The sequence below is a fragment of the Solanum verrucosum genome, unplaced genomic scaffold, assembly GCF_900185275.1.
Source record: "Solanum verrucosum unplaced genomic scaffold, falcon-dt-bn FXZP01000064.1, whole genome shotgun sequence".
Lineage (NCBI taxonomy): Eukaryota > Viridiplantae > Streptophyta > Magnoliopsida > Solanales > Solanaceae > Solanum > Solanum verrucosum.
This window is the reverse complement of record NW_026020144.1, coordinates 2,297,584-2,322,053: the sequence shown is the minus strand read 5'-3', so window position 1 is coordinate 2,322,053 and position 24,470 is coordinate 2,297,584. Positions and strand designations below refer to the sequence as shown.

Sequence of the window (24,470 nt, the reverse complement as noted above, 5' to 3'; positions counted from 1 at the left end):
TTATACTTTTCACTATTGTTCTTTGTGAAATCATAAAAATATAATTTCGTAAATAGTGTAATTTATCTCCTAGAAAAAATAAAAAAAGGACAAATATGAAAAAGAATTTAAACATCCATCTTGAACTTTGAATAATTTAATTACTCAATAATAAAAAAATAAAAAATTCAGTTAATATGAAATAAAGGGAGTAGCTATTTAAAATAATGTTATTTTAATCTTTTTACTTGTAAAATCTTTATATAGTGTCTAGTGGTCACGTTAAATCTCAATTTATATAGAGTAAAACTCATTGAAGAAGAAAATGCCCCTATCAATATGTTTTTCATATTTAATACTCCAATCCAAAAGTTCTACTATAATTTTGTTCTGCTGACTAAGATTTACTATATTTGTTAAAAATATCTACCAATGTTTGTTTATAGTCCTATCAAGTTGATGATCTTTATTCTTCAATGTCTTCTTAATTGGCGGAATGACCTGAGAGACCCCTGTACTTGACTCTGTTTATCAGTTGAACTCTCATACTCATCATTTTGCCAACTAGACCCTTAAACCGATCAGAACACAATATTTTAAGCTTTTTTCTCCTCCGGTTAGTGTGCGTGTAATGGACGTGATTACACGTGAAATTCCACATCATTTTTTAGTGCCACGCACAAAATTAAGTGCTAAAAAAAAATAATAATCAAATAGACCATTTACAAATTCACAATACCCATTTATTATTTTTAAGCCTTTTCAAGCTTATCAATGGAGTTTTAAAATTTTCAATAGTCACAATCATCCTTCACATTATCCACATCTCCTCGTTGAAATCATCTAACAAAATAATGATACTAATATTTTTCAAACCTAACAAATGAAAATTTTAGAAGAAGTTGAGGCTACTGATTTGTATAAAAAAGAAGAAGAAGAAGAGGCGGAAAAGAGTGAATGTGGGACCGGAGAAAGAAGAATGGACCGGAGAAAGTAGAAAGTTGACGGCTGTGGTGAGGGGTAAAAGAGAGAGGGCTGGTGGAGAAGAAGAAAGTTGTGGGGTAGGTGGGTGAGTGGGTGAAGGAGGGTTGAAGAAGATAGATCTTATTTTTTAATTTTGTTAAATTGATTTTTTTAAAAGTAAAATTTTGTTTTAACTCGCTTTCAAGCGCGTGTAATCACACATATTTCCAACTCACCAATATTAATGTCACATAAGCTCGGTCAATGGTCAAAGGGGTTTAAAATATTGTGTTCTGATGCGATTAAGGGTTTGGTTGGCAAAGTGATGAGTAGGAGGGTTCAACTGACAAACGGAGCCAAGTACAGAGGTCTCCCAGATTATTCTGCCTTCTTACTTTATAAATGAGCTTCAATAAATTCATACTACAACAAAGCGTACGTGCTTTTCTAATAATGTTTTATTATTTAGCTTGCAAGTCCTAAATTATTTGTCAAGAATACTAAAAATATTCGTCACAATTTATATTATTTTTTCACATTACTAAAGTTATTCATTTATCAATTTATAGAATCAAGATATATTTAATTAGTTATTATTATTATTATTATTTTTATTTTTATTTTGTCCTTAAAACTAATTCTTTTAAAAGTGTAAATCGTATCAATCACGTGCATGAATATCGTAAAGTTTCAAAGGAATTCCTCCATTGTTTAGTTTTTCCATGAATACATTTAGTCAGAAGAGCATATGGATAAAATTAATAAAAAATGTTAATTCTTATTTTTGATTTCTTAAATGGTTGGTAAAGATAAAATAGTCAAAGTAATTTGAGAAAGTAATCAAAGTATTTAGATTTCCATAACTAAATGTAGAACACAATTTATTTAATATGAGAAAAGAAGGAAAATAGCATTTAGATTTCCATGACTACATTTAGAACAAAATTTAATGCTGGTAAACTGAATTATGGTAACAAAAATGAAGGATAAGAATGAGAGAATTTTCTCCTTTGTCTATTTAAAGAGCTTCTATTGAAACCTAAATTAAGATGGATGATTGTGTGGCTAATTTTCCTGAAGATATAGTGAAAGAGATTCTGTTGAGGTGTCCTGTAAAGTCGTTGTTGCGATTCAAATGTGTCCACAAGAACTGGTATGCTCTTATCAAAACCCCTAACTTCGTTCAACAACACTTGAACTGTAGCAAGAATAATCCGCCACAACTCCTGCTTTATAATACTGGTAACTATGGTGATCGTTATGACTCTCGTTCCCTAACTTTGATTTCTGAAGAAAATCCCCAAACGTTTAAAGGTATGGCATACCTTTTAGGTTCTGTGAACGGCTTGTTTTTAATGTTTGGAGTAATTGATCATGTGCATTCGTGTGCATTGTGGAATCCTGCTACTAGGGAGGTGAGACTCCTCCATCTCCCTCCACCAATGATCAATGATCGCCCTGTGTTCGGGTTAGGATTAGACCTTTTGACTAATGACTATAAAGTGGTTTGCTATTTGTGTGAAAATTTAGCAGCAGTCTATTCATGTTCCAGGGACTCATGGAGAATTTTCAAACATAGAATCCCCTTCTTTACAGGCGTAAAACAAACATTTGGTACTGCTTATTCTAATGGAGTTTATTACTGGCTGCTAAGAGGGTGCCGCCCTAGTTACTACACCGTTCTTTTATTCGACTTTGGGAGTGAGATGTTTGAGGGGATTGAAGGGCCACATATTCATACTTATGTATTTGGTTTGATGTTGGTTGATGATTCCATTGCCATCTTGAGTTTGAACGACCTTAATATGTCTGATTATGCTATATGGGTAATGATCCAACCAGGGGTTTGGAACAAACTTGTTACCTTTCAATGCTTCCCATTTATTAAGTCTTGTTATGATAGCTCTCTCATTTTGGCAACTAGAACTTCTCGACTGATCTCCTATAATGTTCGAACTAACAAGTTGAAGGATCTTGCATTTCAACGTCCAGGCATAGGAAAGCATGCAAAAGCTAGTGGATGTGGAGTATTTTATTATAATGAGAGTTTAGTCACAATTAAACAACGACATGATGGAGAATTGGACCATTAATCGAGCTTCTAAACGAGTACAAAAGATCAAATGATATGCGACCTAATCATTTATTTGTGAAGTATAAGCATGTTTACTTAATGTTATAACTCTATTGTATGCATATAGTGTTTGTATTTGAGCTTATAAGTATGTAAAATTACTTGAGCAAATGATATATAGCACATTTCATTAAAGTTTTTTTCCTTTCAAGTTGAAGTATAGATATTATTAATAATGTCCAACTTGATATAATTAAGGGTATTTTACTCTAGTTTCATTTAAAGCTTCGTGAATATATCACCTAATTTCTCTCTTGTCTTCATATAGCAAGTAGAAATTATGTTTTCTTGAATCTTCTTATGAATAAGCTTGATTGAAAATAAAATTCTCTCACACGAAATTCAATCCCTAATTTTCCTTGAATAGGCAAGATTTGTTTTATATACCGTATGTATACTATTATCTGTATAGTGTCCAATGATCACATTGGATCTCAATTTATGTCGAGTGAAGCTCATTAAAGAAGAGAATGCACCCCTATCAATATATTTTTCATACCTAATAATCAAACTCAAAATTTCTATTACAATTTTGTTCCTTCACTATAATGTTGCTTTTTACTATATTAATTAAGACATCTATCGATGTTTGTTTATAGTACTATCAAGATAATGATTTTTATTCTTTAATGTTGTCTTAATTTATACATGAGCTTCAACAAATTCATATTACAATAAAGCGTATACACTTCTAATAACTTTTTTTTTATTTAGCTTGCACGATCTGGTTACTAAAAATATTTGTCACAATTTATATTATCTTTTTCTTACTCCCTCCGTCCAATATTATTTTTCCAGATTACTAAAAATATTTATTTATCAATTTGTAAAATCAAGACATAAATAATTAAATATTATTTTTTCTATTTTACCCTTAAAATTAGTTATTTTTAAATGTGTACACCGTATTGATCAAGTGCATCACATTGTGAAGTTTCAAAAGAATTCCTCCATTATTATTATTTTCCACGTATGCATTTAAAACCGATTTGGATTGACTTAAAAAAAAAGTAGTTTTTAAGTTAAAAAATAAAAAAGTCAAACTTAAATAACATTTAAGTCTAAAAATAAAAAGTAGGGATAGTCCTGCTTTTGTTTTTCTTAAAAACTTTTTAAAGTCATTTTAAACTTATTTAAATTATTTTTAACTTAGTCAACACTCCTAAAAGCTAAAAATGATTTAAACATACGTTTGACCAACTTTTAAGTCAATCCAAACAAACTCTTAGTAAAAAATACACATATAGATAAAACTAGTACAAATATTAATTCTTATTGATGATTTCTTAAACGACTGCTAAAGGGAAGTAGTCAAAGTGATATTAGAAAGTAGTCAAAGTATTTGGATTTTGGAACATAAAATTTAAATTGAGTAAGAAGGAAAGTAGTAAATAGATTTCCATACGTAAATACAGAATATAAAATTTAATATGAGAAATGTAGTCAAAGTATCATTAGAAAGTAGTCAAAGTAATTAGATTTCCATGATTAAATATGGAACAAAGTTTAAATTGAGTAAGAAGGAAAGTAGTATTTAGATTTCCATGATTAAATTTGGAACAAAATTTGAATTGAGTAAGAAGGAATGTAGTATTAATTAGATTTCCATGACTAAATAGAGAATAAAAGTTAATATGAGAAATGTAGTCAAAGTATTTTGGATTTGCATGACTAAAGGTAGTATACCATTTAATGGTGGTAAAATGAATTATGGTAATAGAAATGTAGGATAAGAATGGGGGAATTTCTTTCTTGTCTATTTAAAGAAGAAGCAATATTGCTTTTGTTGAAACCTCAAAATGGATGATTGTGTGGTTTATTTCCCTGAAGGTATACAAAGTGATATTCTGTTGAGATGTCCAGTGAGGTCGTTGTTGCGCTTCAAATGTGTCAGCAAGAGCTGATATGCTTTTATAAAAATTCGCTCAACAACACTTGAAGAATGGAAGCCCCCCACAACTCCTCACCTATACGGTTGGTACCTCTGATGATACTGATCAAGATTCTCGTTCCATCACTTTGATTTCTGAAAAACATCCACAAACGTTCAAAGGTATGACACACCTCATAGGTTTTGTGGACGGCTTGTTTTTAATGTACAAAACAATTGATACTGTGATTTCGTGTGCATTGTGGAATCCTGCTACTAGAGAGGTGAGATCCCTCCGTCTCCCACTCCTTGCACCCATAATATATGATGTCCATGTGTTGGGGTTCGGGTTGGACCCCTTGACTAATGACTATAAAGTTGTTTACCTTCATTGCGATTGTTGGCATAAATATACAGCATCAATCTATTCCTGTTCTAGGGGCTCATGGATAATTTTTAAACCTAAAGAATCACTATCCTTCTACACAGACGTGAAAAACACATTTGGTACTGCTTATTTGAATGAAGCATATTACTGGCCGCTAAGAGGGGGCAACCATTGTAATTACACCATTCTTTCATTCGAATTTGGAAGTGAGATGTTTGAAGAGATTGAAGGGCCAGATGGAAACGTTGTATATACTTTTGCGTTGGGTTTGATGTTGATTGATGATTCCATTGCCATCTTGAACTATAGCCCATGTAGTATGCTTGCTTATGATATTTGGGCTTTGATCCAACCAGGGGTCTGGAACAAAATTGTGACCTTTCAACTCTTCACACTGATTAAGTCTTGCTATGATAACTCTCTCATTTCGATAGTTAAAGCTTCTCAACTGGTCTCTTATAATGTTTGGACTAATAAGATGATGTATCTTGAATTTCAACATTTGGGCTTGAGTAAACATCCAACATTTGGTGGTTGTGGGGTTTCTTATTATAAGGAGAGCTTAGTAACAATCAAACAATAAGAGGATGGAGAGCTGGACCGTTAATTGAGCTTTTAAACGAGTACAACAAATAATATGTGACCTAATCATTTATGTTTTAAGTATGTAATTGAACTTATATGTTCACACAATTTCATAGTACTTGGTTTTGGTCTTTCAAAAGCTGATTATATATGGCCTCAACTTGTTCTATAAAAAGACTCTTCCTTTTGTGATCCTTTATAAAGTTTTGATTTCAAATGTAGTTTGATTTTCTTATTGTTACACTGAGTATCCAGCAAAATGAAAGTGGTGTAAAAGTAATATCCATAGGGAGCATTATTATTGCAAGTGTGAAGAACTCAAATATTCATTGATACAAGTTATATTTAATACACAAACTAATATAGGCTAATAGATACATGTTTGACATAACCATTAGAGTGATGCAGTTGTATTCATTAACTTGTATAAATTGATACAATTGGTAATCTTCTTGTTTTTCCTATGTATTCGTTCCTATATTTGGTAGGATACAATTGATATAACAAGAGAGCGAGATAGAGAGGTGAGAGAGGGGGACAAAGGAGAGAGATTTACGGTAAAACTTTAATTATAGTTATATTTGATAATATTTTAAAACTATAGCTAAATATAGTAGTTATGTTTGCTAGGTTTAGGGGTGTTCACGAGTCGGTTTGGATCGGTTATTGGTCAAAATCAAAACCAAACCAACTTAATCGGTTTTAAAATTAACAAAACCAAACCAACTTAATCGGTTTTAAAATTAACAAAACCAAACCAAATATAATATACATTTATCAGTTTGATGGTTATCGGTTTCGGTTTGGTTTGGTTCGGTTATTCGGTTATTAACCATACACAAAAATAAAAGAAACAATTCATTCAAAATGTGAAAAAGTGACAACATTAATCCATTCAAAACGAAAAATAGTTAGACTGACTTAAATTATTGAACTTTCGATCACTAAATTTACAATCCATAAGCTTTAAAATTCACTATATTGGTCTAGAAGGAAGAGACAATAACATTTTCAGTCCCACAAAGAATTGTCATAGACACTCATATACATGAAATCAATAAGATAAATATTTTCATCTTGGACATTTTTGCTTTCAATAAGTAAATTATAAAGAAATTTTAATGAAAATATATATAAGATCTTTATAGTTGTTTATAAAAATAATATATTAAGTATGTATATTAATAAAATATATGTATATAATTCATCGGTTCGGTTCGGTTATTTTTTTGGTTTTTTCGAATAAAATCATAACCAAACCAAATACTACCGGTTTTCAAAAATCTAAAACCAAACCAAACCAAACCCAAATAAACTCAGTTTTATTTTATCAGTTTGGTTCGATTTTTCGGTTTGAATCGGTTTTTATCCAAACCGTGAACACCCCTAGCTAGGTTATGTGAAAATTTCATATATGCTACAAATATCGTAACCAAAAACTCCAAGAATAATTCATCATTATCAAAATAATTTTCTTTCAGCTCGAATCTTGAATGTTAGTCTTTCTTCAACCAATTTTTAACCCCATTGTTCTCATGGGCTACATATATCTCAACAATCGTTTTGAGTTTCTAAGGACATTTTTGTTAAGATCGAAATAATCAAATGTTACGCAAAAACTAGCAAAACAATTTTTTTCCTATAAGAGAAAGGATTAGCTAAATATGAAAAAATTGTGTTAGGATAATCAGCTTGCAGATTCTTTGGCGAAATGAAGTTAAATAATAAGCAGGAAGTCATTTTCTCATCTCCTTTAGTTTTGTAGGAGTTTTCTAAAAGTTGGTTAATGTGTTTGCGAGTTTAATAGTTCTATATTAAATAAGTAAAAATAGACGGAATGAGTAATGTTTCTATATTTCTCTTTTTCTTTTGAGGTATAAAATATATTCTTTTTCATACTGACTCCCTCCCATATTATCTTTTCGCATTACTAAAAATATTAATCCCAAATTATCTGTCAATTTACAAAATCAAAATAGAATTAATTAAAAAAAATCATATTTCACCTTAAAATAATTGTTTGAATAAGACATAAATAGAATATTTCAAAAAGAATTAAAGGATAAAATTAGTAAAAGATTTAGCCTTATTCCTTAAATAGCTGGTAAAGGGAAATATAGTCAAAGTAATATGAGGAGGAAGTAGTATTTAGGTTTGCAGGACTAAATGCAGAGAAATATAGTCAAAGTGTTTTGATTTGAATGACTAAAAGTTGAACAAAATTTAATGATAACATAAATGATGATTTTCTTGCTTGTCTATGTAAAGAAGCAAATTGTTGAAGATATAGTGAAGAGGATTTTGTTGAGGTGTCCCGTTAAGTCGTTGTTGAAATTCAAATGCGCTTGCAAGAATCGGTCCACTCTTATCAAAACCCCTAAATTTGTTCAAAAACCCTTGAAGAATTGTAATCCATCACAACTCTTGACTTATGATAATGATGACATTATTGATGATGATGATCATGATGATTCTCATTCCATAACTTTGATTTCCGAAGAAAATTCGAAACATTCATAGGTATGAAACACCTCTTAGATTTTGTGGACGGCTTGTTTTTTTGGTTGGAGCAATTGATCGTGAGGTTTCATGTGCATTGTGGAATCCTGCGACTAGGGAGGTGAACCCCTCCATCTCCCTATCCCTATAGCCACAATCCATGGTGCCCCTGTGTTCGGGTTCTGATTGGACCTCTTGACTAATGACTATAAAGTGGCTTACTTTTATGTTAATCATTTGTGTGAATATTATGCATTGGTTTATTCATGTTCTAGGGATTCATCATAGAGAATTTTCAAACCTAAAATCTCCTTCTTTATAGATGTAAACCATGTATTTGGTACTGCTTATTCGAATGGAGCTTACTACTGGCTGCTAACTAGGAGTAACTACACCATTCTTTTATTCGATTTTGGGAGTGAAATGTATAATGAGATTGAAGGATTAGATCGTCAATCTGCTCATACTCATATGTTGGCTTTGATGTCGGTTGATGATTCCATTGTCATCTTGAACTTGATCGGATTAATTAACTTGTCCTCTGACTTTCTTAACATAGATGACCTACGTACATACAAATAATAATAATTGATAAATATCGATCGATCACTGCATGTAAGACTATATTACTTTTGCAATATTATTATATTACGTACCTATCATATTTGGAATCAGGATGACCGGCATAAAACACAAGCCGTTAATTAAGTCAAGTGTTTAGATCCCTAAACACAAGCCGTTTGGTTGGGAACTAGTAATCCCACGATAAACTATCCTGGGATTAGTTATCCTGGGATAACTTAGCCAATCACTATGCTATAAATGGTGGGATAAGTTATCCCAAACATGTCAACCAAACAAGACATGTAAAGTTTTTTTTTCAAATGTTGTTGGACATTATAAAAGTTCTTTTTGTTCAGTTTCACAGGTGATATAAGTTCTATCTGCCTAAAGAATGTCCCTCGTCTTGATTTTGCAAAGGTTTTCGAGTCTTGTTCTTATCTCAGCTTGAACTTCTCAAATTCGGAGTTCGTTGCTGAAGAAGGATATGAAGTACCAACAAAACTTCCCTTTAATCTTAACAATGTCAAACAATTTTACCTACCCGACATTTTGCTGGTGGAATCATATAAGCTTTCTTATGTTCTTTGCTTGATAAGAATCTCGAAATGCAGGTTTGTGATGAAGATGATAGTGATACTGATGAAGAATCCCTTGAACCCAAAACTTTGTTAGACCTGACATTTAATCACCTTGGGGAAGCTTTATAGAAAGGACATCCGAGATGCAGTTTATCAAGCATTTGTCAGCCAACTCTCCGGTGTTAGAGAGAGTGGTAATCAATCGACAGTTTCTAGATGAGGAGCCTCTTGACATAAGAGAAGAAATATTCACTGAGATCTCAATTTTTCCGCGTGCATCACCTAAAGCATGCAGAAATTGTCTACAAAGATTTAAGCTGATCTTGATCTTTGGCTTAGAAGAATCAAATCAAAAAGCGAGAATGAAACATTTATGTGGTGGTATTATAACTCTCTGTTTTACCTTGCTGTAACGTCTATTTCGGAACGTGAACATTGCTTGGATGAATGTTTTGATTAGTTTGTTGTCATTACATGTTTAAGGATTTATAAAAAAAAAAAAAAAGTTCTTTTTGTAATAATACTCAAACTAATGGCTAATGCTCAATTTACAGAGTTGTAATGAAAAGGTAGAACATCTCGATTGATTTCAAATTCTACTTATAAAAATAAAGGTTTTATCATAATTTAATTATTTTTTGAAATAATTTCATTAACAATTAAATTGTGTAATTTAAAATTTTCTTCAACTGGATCTACCATGAAAATGTTGAGTTTTTAAATGTACCACCATAACAACATGCTAACCATTCGAATGTTTTTTTCTCCTTCACTTTTTTTTATTATTATTACGATGTGTGTACATTCCATCATTGTACCAAATTATTAGCATTATGGTATTATTTGTTTGAAGGAATCAAAAGCCATTTTATATTTAAAGTATAATATGATGATATATGATATGATGTAATATGGTGATGATATAAATAATATGCTATAATTATTATTTAATTTTTAATTAAATATATATATTTAAAGATACAATATACAGAGTGGCAATGGCAGTATCCATCACTATTTTTCTTAGGTGATAAACAGAAGTGCTAACTTTTTTCTTATACCCTTAGCAGCCACAAAAGTACTGCTAATATTTTTCTTATATCCCTAGCAGCCACAAAATACAAAACTTTTTTTCTTAGAACCCTCGCGAGTGGTGGTAAATAGGCGGGTTGAGTTAAAATTGAGCGGATTGAAAACAGGTTAATATAAAATGAGTAATAATTAAAAATGGATTTGGTAAAATACATGTTTGACACAGATTTACCCATATTTTAATGTGTAAATAGTGTTTTTTTTTTAAAGATGAAAAATGTTGAAAATACTTCATTTAGTTTTATGATTAGTTTTATTGTGTCATAAAACTAAACCCGACTCCCGATTAGGGACCCGACTTCCATCTCGGGATTCACTACAACTTGGGAACCGACATTTGAATTGGGATTCGACCTCGACACCCGAATCGAGATCCGACCCCAACAACCGACCCGGAACGAACTTCCAAATCGGCGACATCTAACCTCGACGACTGATCCGGGACCCAAACTCAACACCTAATTTGGGACCTGACCTCGACTCTGGACCCGAAATATGACTCCTGACTCGGAACCCGACATTTGAACAGGACTTAATCCTGACCCCAATATTGACACCCGATGACTGATCCAGGACTCGATCCTTAGCAGCCACAAAAGTACTACTACTATTTTTTTCTTATAACCCTGACCATTACTTGCTCTAATTTGTTGTATGAAGTCATCTGATTTTGTAAGAGTGTTAGATTATCAGATAGAGAATCACTTTAATTTCATCTGTTCTTGTTATTTAACTAACATACTTTAATTTCATCTGTTCTTGTTATTTAACTAACGTACTAGAGTTTAATATATAGTCAAAAGTGGATAACTTCATTACTACTGAACTTTAGTTACTAAAATATTCTGGTTGTCATCAGGGGCGGCTCAACGTAATTGGGGGCCTAAAGCGAAATTTCAATTGACGCCTAACAAATTTCATACATATTTATTTTAAAATTTATTTTTTTAATTATTTAGATGCAAATTATTACTTAATTTTTTTTATAGATGATTTTTTTGAGTACTTATTTTTATTTATAATTATTAGTTTTAGGTAATATTTTATCAATTTAATGTTGAAAAATATTATTTTATTGAAGCAATCATTATATGAATTGTTAACATAATTCTATAAGTAATAAGTTGATAAACTTTAAGCAAAAATGAGTTTTAAAAAATAAATAATGTGAATGTTAGCAAAGAAATGTAATAAAAATATATACTATATACTTTTTATTATAAATAATTATTTTTTTAATAAAAAAATAACACATAATTTATTCTTGGTAAAAATTTGAGGCCTTCCAAAATTGGGGGCTAAGGCATATGCCTTAATTTTTATAAGGCAGAGCCGCCCCTGTGGGTTCAATTGAACCCACTTGAACCACTGTGGGTCCGCCCCTGTACTGAACTTTAGTTACTAAAATATTCTGGTTGTCATATAATATTGTAAAGCTTTTATGTGCATAATGGCATTCACATTATTGAGTCCAATAATGTAACTTAGTTTATTCTCAGTACATATATAAATTGTTATAATGCAGCACAACTTAAGTCACAAGAATAATTTGAAGCATTTTTCTTAGCCTTTAATACTCGAAAGTTATGGCGAGTCGTAGTTTGTTCCCCTGCCTTACTGTTTTGTTCTGTGTGATGAGTGTTTTGGCTCCCTTTAGTGATGGTCAGCTTGATTATAGTTACTATGAGGGAGCATGTCCGAGCTTGCATAGGATCGTTCGTTGGAATGTTTGGGAAGCACTCCGTAGTGACTCCAGAATAGCTGCATCCCTCCTTCGTTTGCACTTCCACGATTGTTTTGTTAATGTAAGTAGTAAGTACAACATCTTATTTCATTTGTCTGATAATCATTTTCATGATCAATTTATTATGGTTATGATTTTGATAGGGTTGTGATGGATCCGTGCTGCTTGATGACACGTACTATTTCAAGGGTGAGAAGAATGCTGCACCAAACCGCAATTCAGTCAGAGGATATGAGACAATTGATATCATAAAAGCACACGTTGAAAGAGCTTGCCCGTTAACTGTATCTTGTGTGGATATATTAACTCTTGCAGCTAGAGAAGTTGTTGTCATGGTAAGTAAGTAACAGACGAGTTGTTGTAATGCTTGGAAATGATTAAACCAAATACGATAAATTTTCCTTTCTTGCTTTTCAGGCAGGAGGACCATTTTGGCCTGTTTCACTTGGTCGACGAGATGGACTATCTGCTAATGAGAAAGCAGCAAATGAACAATTACCTTCGCCATTTGAGCCTCTGGATAAAATCGTGGCCAAGTTTTCTGATAAAGGTCTTGATCTAAGGGATTTAGTAGTTCTTTCAGGTATCTTTAGTAAAATTCAAAAGTTTTCATTAGTTTAGGCATGGCCGTCCTGCATTCTTCTTAATGAAAGTTCTGACTCTGCAACTTATACAGGAGCGCACACAATTGGTTTTGCTCAATGTTTCACATTCAAGGGGAGACTTTTTAACTATCAAGACTCAGGAAAGCCAGATCCAAATCTCGATTCTTCAATGTTGTCGAATTTACAATGCACTTGTCCTGACACGGATGAATCCAACACCACACTTACTCCTTTAGACATACAATCTGTTACGAGATTTGACAATGCGTATTACAGAAACCTTATGAACAACTCAGGACTACTTGAATCAGATCAAGCTCTAATGTCAAATTCTCAGACAGCTGAGATGGTCCAATCTTACAGCTTGTACCCTCATCTTTTCTACAAAGATTTTGCTGCATCGATGGTAAAATTAGGGAATGTTGGGGTCCTCACGGGACGAACTGGACAAATTAGGGAAATATGTGGCTCTGTAAGTAATAGAATGTTTATGTCAAGTATGTTTAGTCTAAGTGTTAGACAAAGTTTATCAACTGTGCTTGCTTCAGTATGCATGTTTTTACTAGTAATAGTTTAACTCGACATCAAATGGTGTCGTACAAGTAGAGATTTGTGGTTACTACTCATTTCGGTCCAAAATAAATGAATTAAGAGCAGGTAATTTGTTAATATCACCATTTGCTTCTGAAAAATTTATTCGATTTTGATGTTTGACACTACGACGATGGCTAATTTCCTGAAAAACCACGAGAGCGATAACAAGAAGACTAAATAGGGACACGTGGCACAATCTTATTCGCCGGTCCGATATTTAATAAATGTCGGATCGGTCGATACGATTATGATATGTGTATGTCCGTTAGTATAAAGGGTATATATATATGCTCTAGTTTTTGGACAGCAGGAGCATCGATATCCCAAAAGTATGACGGAGGGCGACTGCATACCATTTACGATAGTTCAGGTATATTAGTCCTTTTTCCCTTTTATTTAATACTAGTTTCTGGGTACGCGCGCCGCGCGTGTAGCCAAGTTTACCAATTACTATAAACTTATAGTATATGACAATAATTGTGCTCCACATAAGTCCTTAGATATCTTATTATAATGTTTGACTTGTAAATGTTAAATATTTATAGAATTTATGTTGCAGTAAAAGTATAAATGATGGTGGATATAGGAAGAATTTTTACCAGTTAGTGTTACACATATAATTGTTAGAGTAAGAGTGTTTGTTTGGAATTAAAATAGTTATCTAATTCTATATGGATCATTGATAATGAACTTTATACTTTTAGATCTCTTTATTATTAATTAAAGAGGCAATATATTAATTCATGAGATAATGAACTAATTATAAATGTATGTATAGTCATTCAACATATTTGCCAAATATTTCATATTATCCATGTAAAACAATCTGGCATATAATAAAATATCTAATCTTTCATTGAGATAATTTTTAATTTCATTTGGAAATAAGAAATGTAATATTGTACGTGTTCCACGCCAATAATTATATAAAGTCTAATAAGTAATATCTATTTAGTTGTAATCTAGACACAATTTTTTTATAAAAGCAAAGAACATATTTAACTAAAAAGGAATAAGAAAATAATACATTATAAAAGAACATTTATAAAACTAATACAAAAATCACTTACAAATGGTCATCACTATAAGCACTTTACATAAAATAGTACAAATAATTCATTATTTTGCTGTAATTCATACAACATGATTAAAAAAATATAATTTTCTTCCAAACATTCTTTACAATTAATTATCAATCAACCATAACGCCTCTGATCCAAATACAACACTAATGTTATTGCCCTTAACATTTCTACAAAGATTGATGCCAACTTTTCTTTTGCGGTTTATGACTATGACCAGAAAGGATACCAAAAAAGAAGAAAGAAATGATATACCAAAGATGAGAAAATAGATCTTAATTTATAAGAGAGTATTGCCATTAACATACTTTAATAAGAAGATCAGACATGAGATTTGTAAATTCATTTCCCTTTCTACGTGACTTTAGATAGGAAAAACTTAGGTGAGGGGAGGTGAAAGGAAAAAAATAAAAGAGGTCCATCAGTTTCCTACGTAATTATGTAACGTTTGGTCTTCACCTTAATTCATTGAACAATTTAATTAGGAGTCTTTTTGTCTTCTTGATAATAATTACTTATAACAATTTAATATTAATTCACCATACAACATGAATAAATTGTAACCGAAAGAATTTGATAAATTTGATATTGGCTTAATGTGTAACTCTCTCTTGTATTAATTAAAATTTACTATTTAATATTTAATTAAAAATTTATTAGATGATTAATAGTATTTGTATTTGATATAGGGACAAAATGGTAATTTAACTTTTGCCTAACATTCTTCCCACTTTTAGTATAAATATGAAATATGATAATATAATAATAATATATAATATGATATATGATATGATGATGATATGATGATTAAATTATAGTATACATATAGATTATAGATGATAAATATTACTCTTAAATTAGATATTTAATTAGGAATTAATCAAAGGAAGTGCAAAAGTCGTTAACATTTTTATTAAAATGATACAATTTAATATTTGAATTAAATAGTTAAATGTTTTTATAACATTTTAATTTATAGTAGGGGTAAAATCGCAATTCAACTTTTAACTTTTTTTGTTCCCACTTATAGTAATACTAGTCTCTAGACACGTGAGTTGCATGAGTGTCTTGTGCTAATTAGTACAAAAAAAATTAAATGATATAGATGCTACTAAAACTTGCAAGTAATATTGAGCAACTAAATTGTGAAAGAGAAGTATAATTGTTTGTAGTTATACACAATCAATTGAATTGGTATATGTGATATTTTTCTTATATAGTTCTAATATATCTTATACTTAGTACAACATGTCCCTTATTGTTTTTTTTAATATTTCAACAACAAATAGTTTATATGTGACATAAGTAATGTTGATTATGTTTGCAAGTGTTTCACACATCTTAAAGTTTGTATCTTGTGTAAGAAACTGTAACCTCCTTTTTATAGACACATGCATATCAAGAAGTTGTTGCCGAATAAAAGTCGTATATTAATATTCCCTGTTGACACCCAATTTTGACCGACCTTTAAATCTTTTGGAAATGCTATTTGATTAGATACGTATTTTCAAAATATATTTCAAATTTAAAATTTTAGTCCATTTTGTTTTAGTACGCATGCTTTATAAAAATTATTGTAAATATTATTAAATTATTCACTTAAATTATTTTTATCGACATTTAAACTCGAAATAATAATTTTATTCAAATGTTTAAAATTTAAGTGATTTTAATTATATAAAAATATTATAATATTTGTAGTATCTTAATTGAATAGCATTTCTTTAAGTTCTCTAAATCATTTAAATTTTAACCTATTTTACTCTAATTTCTTTCAATTCTAGCCTATCCAATTCTATTTGTATTTCATTTATTGCCACCCTTTCATTTCAATTCTAGCCAATTCCATTTCAATTTTGGCCAATCAAATCCATTCCAACTCTCATCTCATCCGTCCATTCCTTTAAATTAAATCCTAGCCGTTCATCTAAATTAATCCTACGGTTCAAATCGAATCATCAAATCCTTCCTTATTTCAATACTAAAATCCCCTCTTCACACCAGCGCCGCCCCACTCTTACTCCTCTCCATTTTGCTCCGGCAAGAGCAGCTGCCAGACCACCGCCCAGCCTCCACCCCTCTCTTCCGTTCTCCTCCCTTTTCCGGCTCTCTTTCCCCGTCGCTCCCATTCTCTCTCTCTCTCTCCTCCTTGCTCCCTCTCGTCTCTCCAGTGAACGGCAGCGGCACCCAGCTGCTCCGACAATCACCGGCGAGCTCCGGACAGCAGCAGCTCGGGCGAAGGCGAACAACTGGCGAGATCTTTCTCTCTCCCTCGTCTCAGCTCCTCCATTCTCCAGCGAGCAAACTAGTAGCAGCAACGAAACGAACCAGCAGCGAGCAGCTCCGACTAAGCGAGAAGCTCCGGCGAGGCTCGAGATTCTGGAATTTTGCACAAAACGGGTTTCGACAGATCCGTCCAGGTTTGTCTTTGTTTAATTATTATTTGTCTTCTAAAAATAGCTTAAATTCGACTATGATTTTCTGCTATATTTTATGAATGTATACTCAAAATCGATAATAGTTGTGAACCTTGTTTAAGCAAGAATCTTGTGTGAAGCATGAACAATTGAGATTTTTTTTTTAGATTCATGTGCGTGTTATCATAATATATGTGGCGTGTTTAAATTAGATTCAGGTTAGTTCATGGCTTTGCTATCGATTTTTTTTTATCATCATGCTTAAATACCTTTGAATTGATTATGTTTATTCATGATGTGAACTTGATTATGTTCGTGATTATGAACTATTTTGGCTCGAGTCTGATTCTGGGAATAATCAATATATTGCTTCTATGATTTCAGATTCTTAACAGTTGGTATTTAATTACTTATGGTAATTTTAGTATGCTAATTGATTCTCATTATTAATTTAGGAAGATTGTTACTTGGTACTTATCTTATTAGTGAGCGAATTCCCTCTTTTCTCCAATCATTGGTGCTGCCTTCCTTTTGAAAATGATCTGAGTGAGTTTTACATTGTTGAGGGTACTTTCGATTTAATCTTTCCTTCACCATTTTTGTATAAGTTGAAGCTTTGACACTAAACCCATCAGCTTTCTTCCCCAAAATATCCCTCCAAAAACCCTATCTGTAAAACCCATCAAACCCAGAAGGCAATTGCAATCTCTCAACAAGGATAAGTCGGTAAGGGTTCGACTAGTTTTTTGTCTTTTTTTTCTTTCATCAAATCTCTATATTAAGCCCAGAATCTGTATCCTGCTGTCTGTGTCATTTTTCAAACCAAATTGATTTTACATTTTATAAAAATTCATTTTTTTCATCCATGTTGGATATATATATATATATCTATTTTAAATGTCTATTGTATAAATCGAATGGGTAGGTTGAGAATTGGGATGCTTTGTTACTGATTGGAGGAATAATTGAGGCTTGTTCAAGTGGTTGAGCACCTCCACCATCGGTAATTGAGGGTTTGAGTTACTTGGGTGAGTAAGTGAGAATACTATTGATCCTCCGTCGGTGGGGTGGGAAAAAAATCAGTAATCATGTAATAGAGATGTTTCTGACCCATAACTTTGCTGTGGAAAGTAATGTCTTTGCTGTGATTCTTTTGGTGTTGTAGAGGAATAATATTTCTTTAATCTCGTGCAGTTTTTTCTCTAATTCAATGGAGCTAGAGGATAGCGTTTTAAATTTCTCTGATGAAGACGAGAGCTTTGAGGATGATGAAGATGTTAAAATGAATGATATTGAGGAAGGAGAACTGGTTGAGAAGATTTCCAAGACTGGATTAGAGGAAACTGGTGGTGCATGTGCCAACTCTGAAACTCCTCTTCCAGGCAAAAAAAATCGGAGACGCAGGAAGAACAAGGGGAAGAACAAACGAAAGAGAGTCTCTTCAGGTCCAATCACAGACATTAACAGGTTTGTTATGCTAATCATAGTTGTTATATTATGATAACCCAATGCGTACTACTTTTATTTCCATAGTGAAAGCGTTATTGTGCATGGACTAGGGGCATACAGTTGGATATAATTAACAAGATGATTGCCTTAGAGTAATCAAGGGAAGATAGTTGTCTTGGATACCATATGACTGATGCATAGGTTTATTTACTTTGTTACCCAGTTAATATTCGTTCCTTTGGTTTGGGAAGTGAACTCATGGATTTTATATTGCCATCTACCACTCTGTTGCTGTTGTGTCAAAGGTTAACACTTTGGTCTAAGTTGCTTCAGTTTGTATACCCTTGTCTGTTACACAAATTTGCATCTTTTTCTTTGTTGTATTAAGGCTCTGAATTTTCTGTCTTTGAATCTTTTACTTTAGATTTGTTTTGGATGTCGGAAGACGTTTGAAAGAGAGGAAATCTTATCTTATATGGAATGCAGTTGGTTGTCTCGGCCTATCTGCTTTGAGTGATCTTGTCAAAGAGGTATGCCTTTTGTTGTGCACGCTTGTTTTCTTGAATGATGATTTTTGCTTGTCAATTTCGTTGATGGTTTTACTGATAAACTTAATTTTGCATTTAGACAATAGTGCCTAGCATAATCCAATGTGGGACTTTTCGGGGTGATCCAGATTTTTTTTTATTTTGAAGGCTGTGATTAGTCCAAAGGGCGAGTCACAGGCAGATTTCTCGGTTATCAAAATAAAATAAAATAGTGCTAGCATATCTTCAACAAACTACCCCACCCCTCCCCAAATAAAGTTAATAAATAAGTTCATCTTTTTGTCACATAGACCCACAAATTCGGATTTTTGAGTTGGTGAGGTCTAACGGATGACAAATCAAGTTCACTTTTTAAAGCTACCCTTGTCTCAAAAAAACAAATCAAGTTCACTTTTTTGTTTGGAGTAATACTTGGGTTTATTTGGAGAACTATCCTATGAAGAGCAACATTACTATTTTTTTTCAATGCAAATGATTTTTACTGTTTTAGAAGGCATTGCATTCTCGATGGGAAGCGTGAAATTTAAACCAAATGCCCTTATTAGCCTCAGAAACACTTACCATCACCTAGTTCATATACGCTAAAGCTTATGGGCCTCCCTTCTCCATGTTGGTGCCAATAATAATGGTCTTTTCATTATGTTTCTTGCTACCAGAGATTGGGCATTCTAGAATTATTTTACCCCTTGGTCTTGGCTAGATTGAGAATTATCAGTGATTGCTAAAAGGTAAAGGATGGGCCTAACTCTTAACACGATTTATTTAAGGTCTAATGTTTTTTGTAGTTTCTGATGCTCAATGTTGTAATACACTCACAGATGCCTCTTGGTGAAGCCATTTTCTCTCCTTTCAGTCTCATGGACCTTTCTTCCAAGATAGCTTCTGGTGGAACTACTTTGTGGTGTCTATTTGGATTGATTTCAATGTTTTTGCCTGTCCTTGTTGTTTTACCTCATGGTATGCACATAGCAATATATGCTGAAAATTTGCATCTTTTTCCTCTTTCTTTTTTCCCTTATGTTTTTTTTCTTATGGGAGTCAGAGGGTTGATGGAGAAGTGGAGAAAGTATTTTAGAAAGTAAGTGGGAATAACTGCTGAAGCATTAGGTGTAAGTTTTTTCATATGTGGGATCTTCTAATTCCTATTTGTCCCGTTATGCCAAACAACTCTATCAATAAGAGCTCCTAGTTTAAGTAGTGAAAATTGTTTGTGTATTAATTTGACAAATAATGGGCATTTTGTGTTTTCCCCAAATTAGCTAGAACCTCTTGCTTGCTGCCTCTCCTCTTCCCTCTTTTTTCCCCTTCTCGAGGGAGATCTTGCTTGCTGGAACCCAATTTATATGATTTTTGAGTTCTCCAATTATGAGTCAGTTGATGATGATGTTGTAAACTTTACAGGTGGATGCAATTCAGACTTGTGGCGGCCAGAAGACTGCTGATGGCAGGCGTTTCCGAACAGGTGGTGGAATATTGTGGAGCATCCTTAAAGTACGAGATCCAAATGCATACAAAGAGATAATGAAGAAAGGGAAGGAGTTTGAGGTGGGTCATAATTCTTTACGCTTTATTTAGTACTTATTTATCCCCTGTGCATGTGGCAGTTTTATTGCCCAACCTGGAAACTAGGTAGTCACCATCATTGATTACGGATTTTCCATTATCAGGATCAGTAAACATGAATATTTTTGACAATGCTGAAGGTTTTTGTTCTATCTCAAACAAACGGAAAAAAATAAATTGGGTGACCTTAAAGAAAGGAAAGAACCTTTAGTAAAGGCCTTATGGAGGTGCTTTTATATATAGTTTATTATGACTGCACTCTGCAGTATTCATTGCAAGACAAATAGAATGCAATTACCGATGCATCTCTTCTCATTGCTCCATTGAAATGCCCTCAATTTCACGCTGCCTATTTGGATATGTTAAAATTTTGAATTCAAAGTGATTATCTATATTGTGGATCACTTCCTTGAATAAAATGCATATTATTGGGAAAAATCCTCCTGCCCTTGGGTCAGCCATGGTCATTTCCTGTTGCCGAGGACAATACTTACCTCGCCCATAAAAAATGTGAATCTCTGTTTGCTGATTGCTATTTTTCTTAAGACTAATGATTTTTCCAGATTAGTATGCTGTGTTTTCTAAACAATTGCATTCATAATTTGAACTGTTGATCTGCTAGTTGCTTATTGTCCTATTGTGCGTCCCTATATTCCAGTGCTCATTAAGAACTTAATTTTGCAGAAGCAGTTTAAGCAGGCTAATCTCAAGCAAGAACTGCTCCAAAACAAAGAAGCTTCTTTGGAGAGATCTAGTCAGACAATGGGAGACGAGATTACAGCTAGTTCTTCAGATGTTTTGCTGCAGCAAGAACCTGTTGAACAGTCAAATAGTGGAGCCAAACATGCATCTGTTCATGATAGAATAAGGATGCCTGTCACGTATGATGATCTATTCGATGAAGCAACTGATGAAGGAAAGGATTCAAAGGATCCGTTGGCTTTAATAATGCCTTCAGAAAAAAGCTCATATGATGTGGTGGAGGGAGGTTATCCTAAGGGTATATAAAGTTTGCGCGAGTTACAAATTACAATCAGCTAAGACTAGGGGATTTAAGAAATGAATCAACTTGATTTTTTTGATAAAGCCTCATATTACAGCTTGTCAAGTTGAATTTCATTTGTGAACACCGTGGGCATTGTCTGCCCTTTCATTTTGCTCATCATCTTATTCTCAGTAAATACATATATGTTTGCAGCGGACAAAAGTTTTCCCAGATCTGATTAAAATTTTACGATCTTTTTCAGGATAGAAGAGAGGCAAATCATATTGCTTGCTAGCCTATAGATGGATTGTGTTTTGTCTGTAAATTCTTTTGAATGAAACTAAGCCAAATCACGGCAATAGTTATGAAGTTTTACATGGTGCCTAGAGCTCAATTCTTTTGTGATTTTACCATCGGATTTGTGATTAACAACACAACAAAATAATTTATGACATAATACACTTGACCGGTTAAAAAGATGAAAAAATTACATAAATATACAACTTAAGATGTCATAATCTCTGAAATTCCTTACCAAATATATGGTTTTCTTACTTGTACGGATTTAGGGAAGGAAAGGGGTAGGGGAATTAATGAGTATCAAAATATGTGGAGAGATGGAAAATAATGCAAGTAAATGACTACTATGTTATTTGGAAAAAATAATAACTCTTTCCTTTTTTTTAAGTGGATATTTATTTTTAGTATATAGAGGTTAATAAAATGATTTATTTTTTTTAAAAATATAAAGGTCCATAAAAATGAAATGTAGGATGCAATAATTACTTGTTATCCTACTATTTATGTATTTCCCTTTTTCTTTTAAGATAAATTTAAGTTTATTCTGTTGGAAGCGCCATCTTCGAATGCCCTGTAGTGTGCGATTTGGATTTAATCGAAGATTCAATGCAGATTTCGGACACCGGATGGAAACAAAAAAAAAGAATTATGGTAACAGATTTGAAGAATAGGAGTGGGGAACTTTCTTCCTTGTCTATTTAAGGAAGCAAAATTGCTTCTGTTGGATCCAATTTCTTGGCTTTCCCCAATCATAGTTTGATGGATGATTGTGTAGCTTATTTTCCTGAGGATATAGTGAAGGATATTTTGTTGAGGTGTCTTGTCAAGTCGTTGTTACGATTTAAATGTGCCTGCAGGAACTGATATGCTCTTATCAAAAACCCCTAAATTCATTCAACAACACTTAGAAGAAGAATCGTAGCCTCTTAATTTATGATAATGGTGACATTGATGATGATTCCTGTCCCATGACTTTGATTTCTAAAGAAAAATCCCAAACGTTCCTAGGTATGAAATACCTCATAGGTTATGTGGACGGCTTGTTCTTAATGTACATAGAAATTAATAGTGCCTTTTTGTGTGCATTGTGGAATCCTGCTACTAGGGAGGTGAGACCCCTCCATCTCCTTGCACCCATAATCAATTATTCCCCTAACTTCGGTTTGGGAATAGACCCCTTGACTAATGACTATAAAGTGGTTTAGTTTCTTGACTATGCAACAACAGTCTATTCCTGTCATAGGGACTCATGGAGAATTTCAAAAAATTGAAGGTTTCGACAAACCACCCCCATTTGACAAAGAGGTGAGACACACATATGGTACTGCTTATTTGAATGTAGTTTATTACTGGCCGCTAAGTTAGCAACCAATAATAAGCTCCATTTAAATAAGCAGTACCAAATGTATGGTTCACGTCTGTAAAGAAGGGGATTTCAAGTTTGAAAATTCTCCATGACTCCCTAGAACATGAATAAACCGATGCATAATATTCACACAAATAATTAATATGAAAGTAAACCACTTTATAATCATAAGTCGAGAGGTCCAATCCAAACCCAAACACAGGGGCATCATGGATTGTGGCTACATGGATAGGGAGATGGAGGGGTTTCACCTCCGTAGTTGTAAGGATTCGATAATGCACATGAAACATCATAATCAATTGCTCCTACCATAAAAAACAAGCCGTCCACAAAACCTAAGAGATGTTTCATACCTATGAACGTTTGTGATTTTTCTTCAGAAATCAAAGTTACGGAACAGAAATCATCATGACTTCCGGCTTATTATTGAACTTCATTTTTCACCAAAAAATCTGTAAGCTGATTTTCCTAACACAATTTTTTTTCATATTTATAGCTAGCTAGTCCTTTCTCTTAATAAAAAAATGTGTTATCTGGATATGAGAGAAACAAGAGAAATTAATCCGATTTCCAACATAAACATTGGTGTGTGTATATATATATATATATATATATTATAATTACTCAATACAAGTTACAACCTAGAATACACACAACAAAGTGATACCATATTAACTAAGGAGAGATTAAGTAATTAGAAGAGAATGAGATACAAGACCATAGAAGGGGATGATAGATACCAGATAGTCAACATAATAATTTTCATAATTGTTCTTCTAACTCCGTGTCCTTTTCAACAAATGGTAATTGAATCTCGATCCCAAATAAAACTCTCAAAAATTTTACTCTCAATCCAATATTTATAACGAAGTTAGCTTGATTCACAACATACTGTATTTTCAAAACAAGTAGAGGATTGTATACAATATCAAGGTCTCCACATTGTCTTTTGAGCACAAAGGATGCCTTCCTTAGTCATTCGTATCTTCCAGTGCAAGCTTCTCTAATGGATGAAGGGGTATGGCGGACAAGAAGGGAATATAGCCCAAAAAGAAGTGGAAGTTGTTAGTTCATACACACACCGACTGGATAGATAATACTCGAAAAGGGACTATGAGTCACCTTTTTAGAGCAATATTCAATTTTTCAGATAGAAGAATGACCA

General features: G+C 32.7%; 3 protein-coding genes and 2 pseudogenes across 3 annotated transcripts; all 5 read left to right on the top strand.

Moving 5' to 3' along the window:
- The first annotated feature begins 1,991 nt into the window (after nt 1-1,991).
- On the top strand, nt 1,992-3,035 carry LOC125827546 (F-box protein CPR1-like). The gene has a single exon (XM_049506836.1). It carries the CDS (start codon nt 1,992-1,994, stop codon nt 3,033-3,035), a length of 1,044 nt encoding a protein of 347 aa, XP_049362793.1.
- Nucleotides 3,036-4,875: 1,840 nt separating this feature from the next.
- LOC125827545 (putative F-box protein At3g16210) lies at nt 4,876-5,917 on the top strand (annotated as a pseudogene).
- A 2,240-nt stretch (nt 5,918-8,157) lies between these two features.
- Nucleotides 8,158-9,689, top strand: LOC125827908 (F-box/kelch-repeat protein At3g23880-like; annotated as a pseudogene).
- A 2,549-nt stretch (nt 9,690-12,238) lies between these two features.
- On the top strand, nt 12,239-13,578 carry LOC125827794 (peroxidase 10-like). The gene is made up of 4 exons (XM_049507131.1): nt 12,239-12,457; nt 12,540-12,731; nt 12,814-12,979; nt 13,073-13,578. Exons 1-4 carry the CDS (start codon nt 12,239-12,241, stop codon nt 13,576-13,578), a joined length of 1,083 nt encoding a protein of 360 aa, XP_049363088.1.
- Nucleotides 13,579-18,293: 4,715 nt separating this feature from the next.
- LOC125827613 (uncharacterized) lies at nt 18,294-21,857 on the top strand. The gene is made up of 4 exons (XM_049506917.1): nt 18,294-18,561; nt 18,968-19,073; nt 20,493-20,636; nt 21,339-21,857. Exons 1-4 carry the CDS (start codon nt 18,305-18,307, stop codon nt 21,660-21,662), a joined length of 831 nt encoding a protein of 276 aa, XP_049362874.1. The 5' UTR covers nt 18,294-18,304; the 3' UTR covers nt 21,663-21,857.
- Nucleotides 21,858-24,470: the final 2,613 nt, after the last annotated feature.